At 34.9% G+C, this 21,266-nt stretch overlaps 1 protein-coding gene across 2 annotated transcripts; it reads right to left on the bottom strand.

Moving 5' to 3' along the window:
- Positions 1 to 1,038: 1,038 nt before the first annotated feature.
- Positions 1,039 to 19,142, bottom strand: LOC106072147 (uncharacterized). 2 transcript variants are annotated; one of them, XM_056022658.1, is made up of 15 exons: positions 19,125 to 19,142; positions 16,199 to 16,369; positions 15,472 to 15,558; positions 14,588 to 14,738; positions 14,089 to 14,148; positions 13,336 to 13,427; positions 12,231 to 12,308; positions 10,883 to 10,984; positions 8,341 to 8,465; positions 8,125 to 8,257; positions 7,619 to 7,744; positions 7,153 to 7,332; positions 6,261 to 6,431; positions 3,776 to 4,057; positions 1,039 to 2,664 (listed from the first exon to the last, which is right to left on the bottom strand). In XM_056022658.1, the coding sequence occupies exons 2-15, from the start codon at positions 16,364 to 16,366 to the stop codon at positions 1,792 to 1,794; spliced, it is 2,628 nt and encodes an 875-aa protein (XP_055878633.1). In that variant the 5' UTR covers positions 16,367 to 16,369; positions 19,125 to 19,142; the 3' UTR covers positions 1,039 to 1,791. The 2 variants fall into 2 exon arrangements, with proteins under 2 accessions (XP_055878633.1, XP_055878632.1); XM_056022657.1 differs by lacking the exon at positions 19,125 to 19,142 and adding an exon at positions 16,729 to 16,855.
- Between the last annotated feature and the right edge of the window lie 2,124 nt (positions 19,143 to 21,266).

The following is a 21,266-nucleotide window of genomic DNA, read 5'->3' as shown; positions in this document are numbered from 1 at the left end:
CACACAATCTGACTGACATATCATTTATTCTATCTGCCACAGTGTCACTAGTTAACGCTATTTCTTTGAATGCTTTTACCTTTTCTGGACAAATTATTTCGGCTTTAACGACACACTCCTTCATAAAATCACATTCACTAAATGATTTGCTATGGCTTGCAATTACGTTTGACAAAATGTAGCTGACTTTCACTGCTGACTCACGCTCGTTGTTCAGTTTGACAAATACTATTTTTCAATTGAAATAGAAATTATCTCTTATTTTCCAGCGTAAAAGTTCAACATTATTTTGATAATTTTTAGGTGGCTAAGCGGGCCGCACGCGGCCCCCGAACACCGTGTTTGACATGCCTGATCTACACCATCAAGAAGGGCCACACCTCCACTGGGGTATTAAGTTCTCTATAAACTTGACCGATGTGTCACTTGTCCAGGACTTATTGTTACAGCAAACTTCACTTGGAATGTTTCAGTTGCCACGCTCTAGGACAGTTGTTGAATGGGCAGCACAAGTGAACAGCTAAAATTTTCATACATTTGAAGCTTTTTACCCTCAGAGAAAATTGTCATAATTAGTCTTGATATTTGGCCTCTATGTACCTTTTTAATAATTCAATTCTAATATGTATTCACCAGCTAAATTCAATAGAGGAAGGAATCCTTGAAAGATTAAGGGCAGGATATGGGCTAAATTATGTAGATGTTCTCAAATCAAGTCTACTCAGAGCTCCATTAAAATAAGCCTTTATCTTATTAAGATACAGATTATAAAATACAGACGTTCTCTTATTAAAATATAGTTTTTACTTCAAAAAAGATGATTGCATCCACATATTTCCCAAGGTCAATCTAGTCATACATGTTAATCAATGACTTAAACTCTTGACACATCATTGGTTTTCCTGGCTGACTCAGGCAACCCATTCCATGCTCTTATAGCACTAGAGAAGAAAGAGGTTAAAGCCTACATTATCTGCTGTAAGCCTCTAGCCCTTATCTATGATTACCATTCTTTGTAAACACAAGAAGTGAACAATGTTAAAGTTATAAAACATTTATTGGATTTTGAACTGGACAGAATTATTATATATATTGTAAGTAATACATTAACATAAGAAAACATTTAGAAGGAAAACAAGAATTCAATTGCTAAACGAAATAAAATAAAAATCACATTAGAACCCCCCCCCCCCTCAATAGTTTTTTTTCTATTTGGGTTTGAAATTATTGTATCTGGTCAACTAAGGCAATTTTTTTTTTTAATTGATCCAATTTTAAAAGGAGAGTATATACAAGTGTGAAGCAAACAGTAGATCAGCTTGGGTTGTCCCTACACTCTAAGAAAATTTTTTTTTTTTTTAAATTTATTACCAATCACTTTCATTACAACTGTTTAGCCTCACTGCCTTAGTTTTTTTTTTCAAATTGTTAAGTTAGAAACGTCCAAGATTAAAAATACTTTCCGGGAAATTCTTAATATAAAAAAAAATACTTCCTATCAGTAACACGGGGTGTAACTAATTGACTTTCACACTCTGGATGGATGTATTCTCACTATTATCAAACATTGGTCCCATTAAGTATGAAAGCACCTCTACAAGAATCTTATAATACTGCCTCTACACAAGAATCTTATAGTACTGACGAATCATTGAAAGAACCAGTTTTGTAAGTACAAAAATAGAAACATTGAACAAGTAACTGAACAATGAGTCATGACTGCTTTGAGACATTGTGTTGATATAACCCGATACTTCAAACTATGATGTATCTTAGTCAACAGTAAACTCCTCACTCAGAGGCAGAGTCTTTGGGGGTAAGCTTCAAAGTCAGTTTGAGGGCTTTACGGTGGGGATTGGAGTCAGAGCCGCTGCTCTCAGCCCCTGGGGAGTGGAGCAGCGGGGTTGGAATACTAGAGAGCTGAGGTTCGAGAAGAAGATCCTCAGGGTCAGAAATGTCCTGGATACCTGCGCTGCCTGCCCTTGAATGCTTACTGCTGCTAGTGCTGCCCCTTTTGTGTCTACCTTCTTTCTCGGAGCCTGAAGAGCTCTTGTGAGACGTGCCGCCTGGGAGCAGGGGTGGCGTGGAGTGGGAAGCAGAGTGCGGGGAATAGATTGGACTCATCATGGAGGGGGATTGGTAGGAGGACGGGTTATGCTGAGGTGTGACTGACATGGGGTGAGGTGGCGTCGACGCATAGTTGGATTGCCGTTTGATTTTCAGTTTCAATAAGCCTTTGGCTGGGTCAATCATTTTACTCACAGCTATGCCATCTGCCGACGCTCCAGTCTGCCCAGCCAGCAGCCTTTTGTGAAAATCCCCATCAGAGTCATCTGAGATGTCTGAAAGTGGATTGAGTTTAGGAATTTTTGCAGCCGTTTTAGATTTGGGGTCGTCAAAAAGATCCGAAATATCTTCATCTTTTTCTGTGTAATTGACAGGTTTCCTTCGTCGCAAGCCCACACGACTCCTCCCTGCCTGTTCATCCTCAGCTTCTTTTCTCTTCAGTTCTTCCTCCACCTCCCTCTGCCTTCTTTGTTTTTCTTCCTCTTCCTCCTGTTTTGCTCTTTCCTTCATTTCCTGTCTCTTCTTGGCTTCTAACATTTTGCTGTATTGGATTTCCTCTTCCAACTGTGCTCGTCTAAGTTCAATTTCTTGCTGCCACTGGAATCAAAGGCAATAAATCATGTATGATTAAGATCACAAAGATTAGTTGTATTTTATGACATTGAAAACAAGAAAACCCTTTTCATAACTATCATAGTGACCCAAAGAAAAGCAAAACACCATCTTGTAGGAGCAGCTTTCAAATTGTCAATAACTTTGCCTTGTTATGTAAGGTTTGTATATATAAAGATAACAACTGAACTGTAACATTTTATTACTATTTTAAGACAATCACACAGAATGATTGGAAACTTGACATATTTTGGAAAAAGTAAAGAAGCATTGTGCAACATACAACATCCTTAAAAAAGTAAAATTCCCCTTTCAGACCTTGTGGTCTCTAGGGCAGATGATGTAAAGGTCATCTGTTTCTGTGGCCTACAGTTAACGAGGGTGTCATGTGGCCAGCACAATGACCAACCCCCTTTACTTTTCACTAACTAATGCCAGGTACCCATTAGATCTGGATGGACTCGGAGGTGCCCAAAGATCCCAAAATTAAAAAGCCCAGTCTTCACCAGAATTCAAATCCAGGACCCCCAGTTTGGAAGCCAAGTGCTTTACCACTCAGCCACCATCCTTAAAAAAGACAAGAAAAAAATGGCGAGCTCTACAACACCTGCCACATTTATCATTATGCTGAGGTTACCTAGGAGTCAGACGCCTAATAGACGCCTGCAAGTGGGATATATGGACAAAAGACATCAATGAAAGGAAGGTAGAAGCCCAAAAGATCAGTCAGCATGGAGACTGAAATGATATGGTACTCACCAAGAGTAAAAGGACTGAGGCAGCCTTGGTCAAGAAGAATAGGAAGAAAGCTGCACAAACTAATAGCCCTAAATCAAACTAATAGCCCTGAATCAAACTAATAGCCCTAAATAAAACAGATTTGAAAATTTGATTTCTAAGCTCAGTCAATCTGTTTAGCCTTAACAAATTCTGGCATACAACATAGCAAGCTTAAAAAAAAAAAAGCTCCCAAAGTTGCACTTTTATATTTGTTGTAGTAAATAAAATATTGCCTGAGCTTTGATTCTATCTAGTAAGAAAACAAACAAACTACAAGATGTTTGCTTGTATCTAGTGAAAGTAAAAAAAACTCTACCTGGGGTTTGCTTCTATTTTTGTTGAGTTCCTTTATCTGTTCCTCCCACTCCTTCCCACGTCTCTCTTCCTCTTCTTTTAATTTTTTCAGTCGTTCCGTTTCTTCCATTTCCAAGCGTCTCCTCTTCTGTTCCTCCTCTTCTCTTTTCAATCGCTTCTTTCGCTCTTCTTCCACCTTCTTCATTTGTTCCAACATCTGCCTAGCTCTCTGCTCTCTCTCTCTTTGTTCTCTCTCCTTCTGCTCCAGGATCTCCCTTTCTCTACGCTCTGCCTCTAGTTTCTCCTGCAGATGTAAACATATAGAAGCTTTAATAAAAGAAAATTTTTTTTTTAGCTTAAGCTCATTATATAGATTCTTAAATCAGCTAACAGCTAACAGTCATTAAGAAGCGGGAAGCGTGGTCGAGAGGCCAAGTGCGCTTGAACTTGGCTTGGCTACCTAGAAGGGGGCTCGAGGTTCAACACCCGACCCGGGCAGAGTTGTGTTTACTGAGCGCCTAAAGGCAGCACGGAAAACTAACTCCTAGATACCCCCTCCCCCCACTGGTCCTCAAATGAGATTGGACCAAAAGCGCTCTGAGCACGCTATAAGCATAAAAGTAGCGCTACATAAAAGCTATAATAATACTAAGAAGTACAAGGAAACTGTCAAAATTGAAAATAACCAAAACTGTGGCCTCCTTCCGACCCAAAGCCACTATGGGTCATCTTCTAAAAATAACATGAATGCCTGGGTATTACTTATGGTCAGAACGATGTTGCCCGCACAGCAGGTCTTCCCTCTCCACGCAGTTGATGTATTCAATCAAGTGCAAATACAGTTTGGGCTCAGCTGCGTCGCAGGCTCTGCCAGAGTGTAGAAGAAATGTGTGCTGCAAACTGCCTAGGGGTTGCCAGCTCCTGATTTTTCAGTATTCCTGAAGCCTTTCCCATGTTTGGGTATACGTGAAAGGCAGCAGAGGTTTGAATGCAGATTTTTCCTTCTCCTAGGTGGGTAGCCAGCCAAGGCTGACAAGCACCCCCTGCCCGAAGTTTACTGGTTTAGGTGCTGGTGTTGCTCACCTTTGCCCCTTCTCCTATAAGTGAAAACAGTTGAGCGGACACAATATCTGAGCCACATGTGAAGGCCAGGATTTGGGGTGGTTGTCACAGGCTATTTGAGACACATGCCATACAAAGCATTATATCATTACTAATATTAAAATTGAAACTAACCAAAGCAATGTTAAGAAACTCACTAAGAAAAACAAAATGACTCCATTGAAATTCAGACTAGAATAAATGTGACAAAATTTTCTTTTCACCCACAAATAGTTAACATAACATGTATAAAATAAAATAAATTTGACAATCTTTTCCTTTTTTTAAATATTTTTCTTAAACAAAGATTAAACAGTATAAGATATTTCAATGTCTACATCTAGACATTTTTTTTTTCAACTTATTCATTTTAAACTTTTTTTTACAATAAGAAAAAAAAAAAGTTGATAAAATTTATCATGAAACATAAACACATGAAACGAAACCAACTGTTAATTAGACCAAACTACAAGGTCAATAAATGTAACTTGTTACTAAAAATTGTTAAAATGAAAGTCAAAAAATTTGGTCAACTTCGTATCAAGGATAAAAATGATTTACCGCTCTCTCTGGTGCTTTTAGAGAAGAATTCAGAATTAGTTTAGACACAATAAACCAAAACTATAATACGTGTAAGTATGTCTAAATAATAGGTCATCATGAGAGGCAAGTGTTATGTGGAAAAACAAGGTCATCTGTCGTCATCAAGAAGTATGTAGAAGTCTAATTCATGGACAAGCGCTGGTTGTGAGTGTGTATGTGTTTCGTGTGTGAATGTTGTTCGTATTGCATCTCTATGTTATTGTTACAGTAGTTAGACTGAGGTGGTCAATTGTAATCAAACTGAATTTCCATTTGATTGGGCCAATAAAAATTATCTTTTCTTATCTTATTCTACTCTGCAATGCTGTAAATGTGCGATACAATATCATGTACCAGTATGCAAAATATATTAAATGTTAAGAGCCAATGGGAAAACAATTCACCAGAAAAAAAAAAAAACAATTTCAGAAAACTGTATGCTGTGAAGAACAAAATATTTCACTGTGATTTCTAAGCTTTTTGTATTTATAATAGACACAGGCAAAAAATATCTTGAGAAAGTTTCCGACATTCAAAACATGGTTCACTATCAAATTCATCTTCATCGCAACAATCACAATCTGCAGCAACAAGTGTTGTTAGTGCTGATGTGCGTGAGCGGACGCGGACTAGCGTGCCACTAGAGACTATTACCAAATACAAACAGTCTATGTGAGACCTGACAAATTTTTAGTGTAACTACATGGTGTTTTTTTTTTTATAATAAAGACTTTTTCAACCTTTACACAGCGTCAAAAGCATTCATCGCAAAAACATTTGTCTACAAACACATAAACAGAGTATAAAGACAACGTGACAATCACCTGTAGTTTTATTTGTTCCATTAAATTCTCCAAAAGCTCCTCCCCACCCTTGCCAGAGTTGCTGTCCCCCAGATTCACGACCTGGTCCTTCTTCTGAGCTTTGAACACATGATGTGTCTCCACCAGAGGCAGGCAGTTAGACAGACTGTCACCAAAGTATTCATACAGTTCCTGGGGAAAACAAAAATACATGAGACGTCCCAAGAAGTACTCCCCTAAAACATGGCCGCCTCATCATGTGGTATGTACTCTGGACTGTCACCCCAGTAGTTCAGGTTCAAACCCTGCTCATCCTAACCGCTGCCGTCCTTCAGAAGATCTGTGCTATGATGTAATAATTTTCATTTTAAAACTACATAATCAATGGCTAAAATTAGTTTACATTAGAAAAAACTAATTTAGGACTGGCGTAAGGGAAATCATGCACAGTTTGCTTGTGAAAAAAAATTTATTAGAAAGGAAAATATTTCAAGTACGGTACTATGTTATTCAGTACTATGTTATTCAGAAGTTAAAAAACAAAAGGCAGTGAAAAAGCTCCAATCTCATTTTGTTATCATTTTTATAGAAAAATTTGATTTTTTTTAAATAAATAATTTCAAAGAATTAAAATAACTAATAAATTATTAAAAATAAGTTTTTATCAAGAAAAATAGATTCAAATTTAAGTCAAAAAGTGACATTCTAAGAGATGTCCATTCTCTACTGGCAACAATAACTGAGGCAATTAATAAAATAATAATTTAAAGCAACTCTCCGACCTAAATGTAGATAAATGCTTATTTTTGATGTTTTATTATTAATTCGATAACATTTCTACTTGAGTTCACAGTGAGATGTACTCAGACGTGCTCTAAATGGTGCTTTAAGAAGAATCTTATGAAAAACTCACTGTGTATAAATCCTTGACATTTTTAGTTTCGCCACTAACCGCAGCAGTTGTGATGGGCTCCTGGACATCTGCGTTCTGGTCCAAGTCCAACATCTCAGCCACTTCCTCCCTCTCTTTTACAACCTTGGTCAGGTCTTGAAATCTGCGCAAGTGTCTACAAATAACCTTCTCTGCCGCCAACTAGGACCATAAATAAAAGTGTTTTGATCAATGAAAATGTACAGAGAAAATTGAAATAGTGAAATAATATAAAAAATCAATAGGTAAAATAATTACGAATATTCATTGCTGTTGTAGCCATTGCATCAGAGGGAGAAATCATAGGATCAGTTAAAAGCCTAACTATACACAATGTAACTTGCTTATATAAAAAATTGGACCAAAAAAAGTTAAAAAATCAAGAAACAATAAAAAAGTGAAACAAAAATGACAACAGAACTAAAGATAAAATTGATGAGTGTCTCACCCGAAGAGCGCCCTGAACTTTGAAAGCATCAGCTTTGTTGACTGACTCCTGCTTCTTGTCTTCAATCGCAGAACAAAGGTGTGGCCAGAAAACTGGGAGATGAGGCAGGACCACATCTTCTACTGCCTACAGATTCATACAAACCGATGTTAAGCTTAGAACTATTCATGCATGATATAGATGGTGTCAGAGTCAATGATATTTTATGAAAAAGATTTTTTTTTCAAAATCTTGTCTATGTAATTTTATTGGTAACAACAACACCTGGACATTTGTTTTTCTAAATACATTTTTGTTTTTCTGTAAGTTGACGAAACAAATGGATGCACATTTTTTAAAAGGATAAACTCCAAATTATATTTTGACAACAAAACAATAGCAATATTGAGCCGCACATTCATCGTACCTTTTGCAATGCGAATAAAAGTGTCTTATATTTCTATAAAAAAAATAATTGTATTTCAGTTCAATTAATGTTGTTTCCTTTGAAGACAGTTAATGCCTACCTTGTGACCCAGGGCTATCAAGGTCATAACTGCGCCATAATGGGAATAGAAAGGCTTGTGAAGGTCTTGGAGCACTTCTCTCAGACACTTGATGGTGTTAAAACGAAGATGGTTCTGGGGGCTGTTCCATCGGCTGTGCAGAGAAAAATATTTCAATCTTAACATGTACCCTTTAGACTTTAAATATATATAAGAACAAAAGAAAAGAAAACTTACTTGACAATTTCAGCTAGCAACCTGGCGGCATAGTCCCTCAAGACCCAATGATCATTCACAGAATAGATGGAGGCAGCCAGAGGTTCTAACACACAGAATTCCACAGCTTGTATGATAGTAGATAACTGACAACAAAGAACAAAACTAGTGTCACTTTTAAGAGCGCTAACTATGTACTTTTTGTGCTACTTTGTGTGCTAATTAAATGGTTTTAACATCATTGCAAACACTGGATTATTTATTTATCAAGAAGAGTGCTAACTATGTACTTTTAATGCTACTTTGTGTGCTAATTAAATGGTTTTAGCATCATTGCAAACACTGGATTATTTATTTATCAAGAATGCTAACTATGTACTTTTAATGCTACTTTGTGTGCTAATTAAATGGTTTTAACATCATTGCAAACACTGGATTATTTATTTATCAAGAATGCTAACTATGTACTTTTAATGCTACTTTGTGTGCTAATTAAATGGTTTTAACATCATTGCAAACACTGGATTATTTATTTATCAAGAATGCTAACTATGTACTTTTAATGCTACTTTGTGTGCTAATTAAATGGTTTTAACATCATTGCAAACACAGGATTATTTATTTATCAAGAATGCTAACTATGTACTTTTAATGCTACTTTGTGTGCTAATTAAATGGTTTTAACATCATTGCAAACACTGGATTATTTATTTATCAAGAATGCTAACTATGTACTTTTAATGCTACTTTGTGTGCTAATTAAATGGTTTTAACATCATTGCAAACACTGGATTATTTATTTATCAAGAATGCTAACTATGTACTTTTAATGCTACTTTGTGTGCTAATTAAATGGTTTTAGCATCATTGCAAACACTGGATTATTTATTTATCAAGCAGAGACCAGTTTCCAAAGGCAATCTTAACAAATTTAGCATTTAGTATTCATTGACAGATCAGCAGTTATGACATACTACAAGCATCATAGTTTCAAGAAAATTTTTTCCATGTTTTTAAGGTTAAAAATAAGAATTTCAAGTTACCGCATCACAGAAAAACAATAAAAGAGAAACAAATATTGATCCCCACAGCCCACCCCCTTTCACCTATCCCTTAGTCTATTGGACCACTGGGGGCACCACAAAAGATTTATCGACCATCTTTCTCCATTCTCCCTTCCAAAAAAAGATCATGTAGAGTACTAAGAGAAAGTCTCAAATATAATAGGTAATGAATGCATTTGACTTAATGAGCCTTATGTTATTCAGTGTATTGTTTGAAGTACAAATGTGTATTATTGCACAAGCTCAACTCCCACTGAACTTTGAACATCAAGTATCATAGTCAAGATTGGCCCTTTTAAACACATTTTTAAAGCAGCACAAGCCAGAAAAGGATAAACTCTTATAGCACTTTAAATCTAATTCTAACCTAACCCTACATTTAAACCTAGATTTACCTCCACGTCTAAAACTAACCAGGAGGCGTGGTGGCTGAGCGGTAAAGCACAAAGCTTCTGGGGTTCGAATCCTGGTGGAGACTAGAATTTTTAATTTCAGGATCTTCGGGCGCCTCTGAGTCCACCCAGCTCTAATGGGTACCTGACATGAGTTGGGGAAAAGCAAAGGCGGTCGGTGGTTGTGCAGGTCACATAACCGTAGGCCACAGAAACAGATGACCTTAACATCATCTGCCCTATAGACCACAAGGTCTGAAAGGGGAACTTTACTTTTACTAAAACTAACCAATAATCAACTAGTGCCCACAATACTTATCCAAAAACTAGCTCATCTTACTATTACTGTCAGTCCAAATCCTAGACTAAACCTAATACATCCTTAAACAATAAAACCATGCTTCTAACTTCAATACAACACAATGTTCCCATGACTTTCATGCGTCCAACTTTCATAGAAAGTCTAATGATATTAACAGTAACATACTCTGCGTTTTAACACCACAGGTTTTCTTGAGGGAAAAAAACATAGTAGAAAGAAAATTTTGTCCCATGTTCTTTCTAAAGTAACAGTATACTTACTGTACATACCAATTCTTTTTATACTATAAAGCAGCATGCAATACAACAATGTATGGCACTTTAAAAAAATGACTGAACATTTAAGGAGTGTTTGAAAAATTTAAAAAAAATGCATGTAAAGGTTAGTAAAGGAATTAGAAATTGTATAATTGTATAAAGTGTTAGGGTATGTCCTGAGATACTGTTCATATCCATAAATACTGAATGCATATGAGATTTAACACCGCATATCCACTATGAGGAAATTTGACTTTTGTGGGCGGACTTCAAACTTATCCCCTACGAAAATCAAGGGACAACTGTACCAATATTCCCATAAAGTATCATCAGGTCAGTAGAGTTTATAGACAATGTTTGACAATGTGCTGATCAATTATTGCATACACACAAATATTTGATCCTTTCTCTCCTCTAAAGATCGTATTTACTTAGCTGGATATGATCAGCGGCATGTGTGCCTTAGGATGGACAGATGCCTTTAGTGGCAATTAGCACAATGACAAAGAAGTACTTAGCGATACTTACATAGGGTTTGTGCATCAGGTAAAGGGCTTTATTATGGAGCAAGGCTCTGACAGTGTTCAACAGAGTTGTCAAGTGACCAATGTCATGGGTCATGCTTTTAATCTGCGGAGCAGAAGGCAGGACAAGTGATTAACAACTTGAGATGTCTTAATGAACACAATACTTTTCAAGCTATTACTTAACAAAAAAAAGGTAACAAAATATCAGGCACTTTGACAAGGACTTAAGACATCTTCAGAATCAAAGACATTGCCATCATTATGATGATATACATTGCATAACCAGTAAAATGAAACTTCTTTGTACATGTACATAGAGATGAGAGTGGAGTCCAATCTTTGCCTTCACATGTGGGTCAACAGCAGGTTGGGTTTAATTTAGTTTGGTTTGCCTTTGTTTTTAGAATGCCACATATCTGCAACAGCTGCAGTGTCTCTTCATATGGTGTGAGAATACAGTAGGTGTATTGTTTTAAGGGGGTGTGATGGCTGAGTGGCTAAGCGCTTGGCTTTCGAACCCTGGGGTCTTGGGTTTGAATTTCTGTAAAGAATGGGATTTTGAACTTCCGGATTTTTAGGGTGCGCCTAAGTCCACCCAACTCTAATGTGTACCTGGCTTTCATTGGAGAAAAGTAAAGATGGGGTCATTGTGCTCGCCACAAGATACCCTGCTCATTAAACGTTGGCAAAAAAAAACCCCAGATGACCTTAACATCATCTGCCCTATTGATTGCAACGTCTGAAAGGGGAACTTTACTTATTGTTTTTAGACTTTAAGACATTCTTACACAGAATGAGCCAATAGCACACATCTAAATAACAATCATAGTCTTAAACTCAAATATCATTGAACTGAAATGATCGAATCAATAAATGACCTAGCAGGGTTCCTCCACCATTCTGAGACTAGAATGTTAGGAGATTTCCAGTTTTTTTAGTATACTTTTTCATTTCAGGAGGGTTCTAGAAGCTCCTGGAAAATCTGGAGGCCTTAGGAACCCTGACCTAGTGTTCAAGCTAGAGACTAACTAAGAGATGATGATTTCAAAACCAGGAAGATGAACATAGCAGAGCAGAGCAAAAAAAAATAAAATAAATATTGCCATTGGTAAACATGGACGACAGCCAAAGAGTTCAGATTTCTTTATATTTGAAATGAAAAAAGAACTTTGGAAAAAAAAAGTTTCATTTTGTATTCAATAATTTTAGAATTGAAATGAAAATTATGCCCAAGATAATATAAATAATATCAAATAATGGTAAAATACTAATGGTACTATCAAATAATGGTAAAATACTAATGGTACTATCAAATAATGGTTCAAGTCAGTTTAGAAGTTTCCTCTTACCCCACTCAGGACAAAGTTGATTAGATAAGGTAACACTGGTACAATATTGGGATTGGTCTTCAGATCCGCAAGTGCTTTCTGTTGAGAGAGTAAAAGAAATTTGAACAAATCTCATCTGCTTCAAAGCAACTGTTCAGTTTTATATCTGTGGTTCATGATTGAAGAGGGGGTACTATCTGGGTCAGACTATCAACATTTAGTTTCTCAGGTAATAAGTTATGCATAACGGCTGGGAGGACATCTTCAAATACCAATGCAAATACAGAATTTTTCCAGGACATAATTTCACAACCTTTTAGCTTGCCCTCAGTCAATCCTAATCCTAACAGCATAAAAAACAACAACTTAGATCTAGAGTATGAATGATACTTGGTGGACTTTCATTTCTCTACATTCAAAAGGAATCAAATAAATAATTCCAAACAAATAAACAATTCCAAACAAATAAACAATTACAATTCCTAAAATCAAATTGATATTTCCATATCTTTAGAAGACAGAAAACAAAAATATATGTAGTGTGGGGGACCAAGAAAGGGAATTCCATTGAGGCCTTCAGAAAATGTATTTTTTTCCTCTTGGTCTAGGAAGTCTAAAGAAATGCTTGCAGTACTGTACATTGTTTGCAGTCTAAAGAAATATTTGAAGACCAAAACCATGTGAGTGTGTGTCTGTTGGGGTGGCATATTAAAGCAGGTCTTACCACATCAAGTAAAAAGTCTAAGTCAAAGACATTACGATTCGCAGGTTAAAAAAATTAACACAAATGGAGGTTCCAGGGATAGAAAGAGAGAGAGAGAGAAGGAAAGAGAAAAGAGCAGACCATTAAAATTTCACAGTATATAAAAAAATTCAAAAAACAATAAGGAGATGTACATGCCCTAATAAACATGCCTTCTCCTTTGATTCTACACCAAATATATATTTTCCTAACAAAAATAAAAAAAAGTTTAATGGAAGCATGGTACCGCGCTCTGAAAGGGTGAAAAAAATTAATTCTGTCAGAATGTTGAAAATAATTCTGGAGTCAAAGAGTTAAAAACCCACCAAAAACAATACATCACATGATAATTTACAACGAAATGTTTGTCTTTTTTGTATTTACCTTGATAGCTACAGCATTAGCACTTAGAAGAGCTTTGGTCATACAGTTGTAGTATTTTAAATGGGGAGGGGACAGCTCTCGGCTACTTTTAACTGAAAAAAACAAACAATCAATTGCCATTTGTTATTGCTTTTCTATATACAACTTTTTATTTTTTTAAAATTGTGTCTTGGGAATAAAATATATCCCTTCTAGTTCGCTGCTTGTTTATCAAAGCATATGTAGATTCAGCTCTAAGCTTAGCAAAGAAATTTTTTAGGGTTCCAGAAGAACAAACAAAAATGAAAACACCTAGTTAACAGCTTTAAAAAAAATTGCATATAAAGTATTGGTTATAAATGTTACATTGCGTATCAACCTAAAACTCCAGGGCTTAATCCTAGCACAGTTATGAGAAACAAAAAATGATGTCCCATACATTTAATAATAATTTTATTTATAGACAGCTGTTAACAAACAAAATGTAGCCTCAAGGCGCTGTGATAACATTACAGACATAAACTCGAGAACTAAAATGACAAACTAATCTAAAAAAGTTTTAAACAGGTATGTCTTAATGTAGTGTAGCATGCTGTCTGTCTTGAGATCAATGGGGAGTGAGTTTCAAACCTTTGGTCCGTGCACTGAAAAAGCCAGCAGACCGTAGCTTTTGAGGGAGAAACTTAATACTTAATACTGTTTGATCATCCCAACCTTCAATTAACTCTTGTACATTTGCAATATTTTAAAAACTTTTCTAGAAAAGAAATATACCTGAATTAGAGCTGCCCCCTTGTGAGATCTTTATTATGCCTTCCACGGCAAGCCAGTGAGCTGAAAATTAAATTAAATAATAAAAAAATATGATTAGCTCTATCAAACATGAAATTGACATGACAGATTAAAGTTGAAAACATAACTAGAAATCTATTTAAACACTTTTCTTACGTTATAGCATTGATTTCTTTAAACAACAATTTGTAATTTTAAAATTGAGATAAGTTTAAATTAAAAAAATGTAAACTCCCTGTATAGTTGGGTGCAAAATCAGACCAATATATAACAACCCATTTTACTTAAAATTGAGTCATGATGAAAACATTTCAAACATTGTGAAGCCAGCACAATAGCAAACAAGTTGAGCTTTTTACAAAATGTATTCATTAAAGCACCATGGAATAAACTTGTTGCAAATCTATAAATACTGCTGCAGTGTGCTTGTTTTCATGAAACCCTTCTGCTGTGTCCTGGATAAAATGATGATTTAAATTACCTTTAATGGAAGGCAGTCCAATCTGTTTAGGAACATAACTTCCCAGAGCCACATCCACAAGGTTCACTTCAGAGTCTTCCACACAATGTATCTCAGTGTCCTTGATGTGTCTGAATGTAAGAGGGTCTTGAGACCCATAGCCATGTACAGGCTGTAATAGATAAAAGATTTTACTATTCTATTCTTGTGACCAAGAGACAGCATACATAGACAATTTAGATAATGAAGCAATGTTTTCAAGGCAAAGTTGTTTTAAATCAAGTGTTAAAACAAAGTTTAAGTTAAGTCTAGATGTGGCAATGATCCACATTAGTTAAAGTTAACTCAAGATGGCTGAAAAACTTATAGAAAGAAAGAAAAGGAAATTCTAGCCCAGGTAACGAATGGTCACAGCTCAATACAGCTATTTCATTGCCTCTTTTTACTATAATATCTATGAGGTATTTTAATGTATTCTATTTCTATTTTTAGACAAATCACCACCAGAATTCTAGCCTAAGACTCCAAGCTAGCAACATAGCAATGTTAAGAAACCTTTGTTAGCTTTTTGTTAAAATTAAAAGAAGAAAGATAAATCTGTGTGTGAAAATAACAAATTACAAAAATTCAATTTATCAATGTCTAAAAATGTCAGAAATAAGATCATTCATGTTAAATAGCACACAAACACAGAGACCATTGGTTCAAGTAGGCCTCAACACTGACCAGCAACGTCACAACCTGTGGGCAGTGGGGAGACCAATAGCTCATTGATATGGTGTACACTGCTCCTATGACTGGTCTCACATACAAACACAATGAATAAAAATCAAAAGAGAGTATCAAATTATAATATGTGCTGCTATTAAATAATTTCTTGGAATAAAAAAAAACATTGAACAAACCATCACATTCATTTCCTTAGCAGCTCTGTTGAAATCATCAATAGCAAGACGCCTTCGCTTGGCATGTTTCATATACTGTGTTGCTAGCTGGAACAAAGAGAACAAAATTTTTACAAAACTAACTCCTTAACAAATTAGTTTAAACCTTTAACCTAGAAAAATTATAAACCAATATATCTCCCCAGCACTCAAAACCCATGACAATAAGCTCGAAATCAATTGCTCTACCAAATAGACCACACAAAAAAAAAATGTTTATAAGCAGTCTCAATATTTAGATAATCCCAATCAGCATAGCCCCATATTGTACTGGTATAACACCTAACGTTTTTACATAATAATAATTTAATTTATATAGCCCTGTTCGCAAACATAATATAGGCTCTAACATGGACATGAGAGCTAAAATGGAAAACTATTCTAAGTATGTTTTGTATAGATAGGTCTTAAAGTTCTACTTAAATGTAATCAAACATAGTTTGTCTGAGCTCAATGGGGAGAAAGTTCCAAACCTTTGCTCCATGAAATGATCAAGTCTGCAAACCATAACTTGTAAGAGAAAAAAAAATACTGTTCAACAGAAAAAGTTGAGTCTATGGAGCGCAGGGCTCTCTGAGGGACGTACGGGGTGATCAGTTCTCTAACGTACGAGGGCATTTCTTAGTTGTCGATGCACAAATATTTATAATATCAACATGTGAATTAAACCTGAGCAGATAGAACTCACCATGACAACTTGTCTAACTTGGTAGCTGGCATCTTCTCCTAACGCAACCGCTGCTTCATGCGGTATAGGCGACAACTGAGCCGACTCTGCCATGGCATTGATGGAGGCTGCTGTAAACACTGCATAGGTCTTTTCCTCCATTTGATGGCGTCGTTCTTCAGAGGTCATCTTCTGTTAATGAAACAAGAATTCTTAAAATTATCTTCAAATTTTTTAAACGCATGTCAGTTCCAAAAAAAAAAAATAAAACAATGTTTGTTTCATACCAACAAGGGAAGTCCTTCAGCATTCACTGATATGGCAAAATTTGTAGGTTAAGTCCCCTTAAATAATTGTTAACGCTATTTCTCCCAAACACATTCTCCGATCAGGTTGATACTTAAAGCAATTATTTATTGTATGTAGCAAAACATGAGTCAATTTTAAAAAAATGAATCAATTGGTCAATTAACTATAGGTAATTGATTATTTTGTCTGATATTGATTACGGTAAATAACTTTACTTTAATCTTGTTAGCATGCGCTCTTACTTCTATGAGAATAGTGTGTTGTAGACACCAGGAGAATGAATTTCTGAAGCTCAGAATGCAGAAAAAGTTTTAGTGCCGGGAGGGGAACTTGATGCCTCTCCAATACAACCAACAGAAAGATTTTTTTCTAGTGAACAAACACCGAAGAATTAAGAAAATCTAATTTTAAATAATAATAAATGGAATATCTTTACTATACATGTATTGTGTAAATGAGGTTTCTAAACATTATATACTAGATCCATAGTAAATACATATCCAAAAAAAAAAGGAAAATTGTATTATAATTATTTCTAGTATGTCTAGATACTGTAACTAAGTTTCTTTTGTTTTGCATTACATTCTGAAGCCCAACCAGGACGCCACCGTATGAGCATACAACTTAAGCACTCCTTCAAAACTCAGTCAGATAAAATGCAATTTGGTTGGGAGGGGGGGGGAGTACTGCTGGTTCTAAGTATGTAGTATAGATAATAGATCTAGAGACCAGGTTTAGACTATCTATTACAGTTATTATTACACTATACTAGACTTACTAGACTAACTTATAGTACTACGACTATTTAGAGCAGAGTGAGGTAGAAGAGTCTAAGACTCTAGGAAGGAGAACTACTTCACTTACTATAGTAAAGTATAGTATAGCCACTATGGTCTATTGACTATTGTCTAGTCTAGTTGATTCTAAAAGTCTAAATCTAGAATCTACTTGAATAAGAAGCTGTAGATTATTACTGTCTGACTTACTCTCTTCCAGTTTATAATTTATAGTACTAGATCTAGATTGTAGATCTATAATCTATAGTGACTATAGTCAGTATAAGTATTATATATACTATATAGTAGTCTAAGTAATTATATAGTAATACTAGTAATATACTATAATTAGTATAATATAGTATTATAATCACTAATCATGACTAAGTAAGTGACACTTCACTAATGACTAAGTCAAGTAAGTCTAAGACGTCTACTCTAAGACCGTCTTAAAGGGAAACTCCGATAGTTTTTCAAATTTTAGTTATTGACTTATTTAAATTCTGCGTAAAAAGTTGTAATAGTAAACATTATATGATTTTTTATTTAAATGCTCAGAAAATTTTATATTTAATAAATTAGACAGAAAATTCTTCACGCCCCCCAAAAAACGTGGTTCTGCGAGATTTTGTTTTAAGTTATTTCATGCGTCACTTCCCTAAACAATACTGAAAGAGAAACTTGATTTAACCAATCGTATCGCTTCATTCTTACAGTAGCTGTTAGGCTTAGTGACGGCTTAGTCCAGAGCTATGATACAGTTATATATATAAACATGTATAGATAGATCTAAAAGCATTAGGATAACCAACTCGAGAAAAAAAAGTAACATTTTCATCTAAGCCTCTCCCTATCCCAAGAAGTAAATAGATCGTGTGTCTGAATGATTCGAACAAGCTGGTCAGTGTAAGGCTAGTCAAGACTACGTGTAGTCGGTCATGACAAGACAACTAAGCGATAGTGTTTGTTGTGTGTTGAGTGGTCTGGCGAGAAAATACACACTGCCGTGATTAGTCAAGCATGTAAATCTACTTTTAATACGCATTTTTTCTTTGCTTACAAGATCCTAGATCTAACTGCATAGACAAAGTATATTTCTTTTACGAGAATGTAAACTTTGCTGTATGGTCTCCTGTCACTCCTGTTATACAATAAGTCAATAGATTAAAACACCTTTGTGACGTCACATAGAAACCCGGTGAATGTCTGACTGTTTTGGATGCGCAGGAAAATTACGTCGGAAAAACATCAATTACTAAGTTATTATTTCAAATAAAAAAAAAAGAAGAATATATTCATTATCTGTAAATCAAAACACATATTATATCAAAAATTGTCAAAACCATCGGAGTTTCCCTTTAAGTCTAATCATACTCTACTAAAAAAAACAACTAATTTTTTTTACTAATGTCACTAGATTTCTAATGACTAGATTAGATACATGTTGTCTATCTAGAATCTAGATCTATTCATTTGATTTTGAATCTAATGACAATCACAATGTTTACAACGCAATCTAAAATAAAAATTCTAAATTGAATCATGAAGTTGATGAAGAGACATCATTAATCATTTAAAATTAAATCATTAATGAATCTTATCAAGCAAGTCTCACTCAACTCACTCACCACTGTGACTGTCTCAGACAAAGTCTCAATGAGTCAATATCATAATAATAGAAACTAGAACTAGATTTAGAATTCTAGATTATATTGTCTAGACTCTTAGACTTAGATCTAAGCGTCTAACTAGTCTAGTTTATAGATCTAGATCTACTATTTATTATTCTATAGATCTAGAATCTATATTTTATCTAATCTAGATCTAGAAATCTAGATTCTCTATAGAAGATATGTGCTAACAATTTGTATTTCAGTTACTTCCGGTTATAAAAAACACATTTTACGACATTGCATAGAAAAACTTAAACCAAAAAAAAAAGGGGGCGGGGAGGGGGGTGGCGGAAGGTAAAATACATGTTTACAAATTCTACCAAAGATGGTAATATTATGAAATATGTTTGTTTTTTTTGTTGTTGTTGTTTTTTTTTCAGAAAGAAAGAATTCGAATAATGATTTTTTTTTCCTCTTTTTCGTTAACTAATTTTTTAATAACAACATTCATCTCTTATAGCAGCACTTAAGCGTTTAGCTTATCTTCTTAATCTTATCTTATAAAATATAGCCTTAATTTACATAAAAAAAGAAGATGATTACGTCCTATAGGTCAATCTAGTCTCATGCATGTCAACCAACAACTTTAATTCTGTCAAGTCATTGGTTTTCCTGGCTGGCCCAGGCAACCCATATCTTCTTCTTATCTTATCTTATATAATACAGACGTTACTTCAAAAAAGAAGATGATTACGTCCTACGCGTCATGCATTTAGTCATGGATATTAACCAATGACTTAAATTCTGCCAAGTCACTGGTTTTCCTGGCTAGCTCAGGCAACCCATTCCATGCTCTAATAGCACTAGGGAAGAAGGAGTATTTGTACAAATTTGTCCTAGCATATGGGACGAGGAATGTGCCTTTATCTTTGTGTCTTTCAGAGTATTTTATTAAATTTTGGGTAAAACTTTACATCGCAGGACCCTTATGAAGAATGTTACGCAAGTGGCAGCACCGCGCTGTCTATCGCTACGGTAATCAGGTCACAAGGTCACTACCGGCTAGACGGTGTCGGTAGTATCATGTAGGCCTAATAGTTCGTGATAGATCTAGTCATTCGCTAATGATATGAAAACTCTGGATCTATATTATGTAATAAAAAAAATATTTAAAAGGCTATAAAAAATAAATAATGAGAATGAATTAATCTTTATTTTTTTAATTTGTTTTTTTTTTTGTTTGTTTGTGTCACAAATGTATGGTACCGTTATCCTATATATGTACGGGTTATAGGCCTATATTTATATATTTTTGCTGACACTATTTTTTTTTCATTTGTAATGTTTTACAGACCTAAATTATTATTTTTTAATTTATTGATTTAATGTAATTTTACTTTAAAATTAAAGTAAACCATAGTCTATGAAGTAAACCAATCATATTGGGTTTCGTATATGTGCAACATATTCTTTATTTTATTTTCAAATTAAATTAAACTGAATGGGTTTCCTTATAAGTACAGATATTTATCTGAAATCCACGCATTTTCAATAACAGTAGCTAGATGGGTATACCGCTAGATGTTTATGAAGAGTAGTGTGTAGCCTAACATATGCTCGCCCCTCCTCCTTTCACATTCTGGACTTGGAACCAGACAACGGAGGAGTTACCGGCATGTTAACTAAAATGTAACTGTTTTTTTTTTTTTTTTTTATATTTAAAGCCGGTAGAGGAGACATATGCTATACAATACAAAGGCTCAGTGCTGATGTAAATGAAATAAGTTGCAGTTGCATTTAAACCGTATAAACGAATATAGATATAAAAAAAAGAGATGAAAGCTAAGCCTAAACTAGAAGATGTTCAAATATAAGAATATTTGTGATTCAGTTCTAACGTGTGGCTCTCAAGCATAAAATTTAAGAAAGTAGGCCTACACTGGAGTCACAGTGGAAATAACATGCTAAAAATTTACCCCACAACTAAAAAAATTCCAGTTTCATTGAACAGTGGTCTTATTTCTGCCAGATCTCTACAAATGTTTTTTTTTTTAATTATTTCAAGTTGTGAAATCCACCGTAAAACATACAACGCTCAAATATTAATTTTATAGAGGCTTTTGTGTAAAGAAAGATACATAGATTACCATGACCATGATGTCCACTTTTGTCTTCGGGAACCGATAATAAATGAGCGCTCGGTATTAATTTGGGATAGACATAGTTTCGAGCTACATCATTAATTGTATGTATGAAGAATGATATATTTAAACTATAGCGACTACTTTTATGTCCACATAGACTTCGCAAATGTCATAATTAAATTAAATACTTATTTCAGCTACACTAGAGTGAGACTAGAAGCAACTCTAAGGCTTTTACATAAAACCA

Source organism: Biomphalaria glabrata, chromosome 3 (assembly GCF_947242115.1).
Source record: "Biomphalaria glabrata chromosome 3, xgBioGlab47.1, whole genome shotgun sequence".
NCBI classification, from domain to species: Eukaryota; Metazoa; Mollusca; class Gastropoda; family Planorbidae; genus Biomphalaria; species Biomphalaria glabrata.
This window is presented reverse-complemented; position numbering and strand designations above follow the sequence as displayed.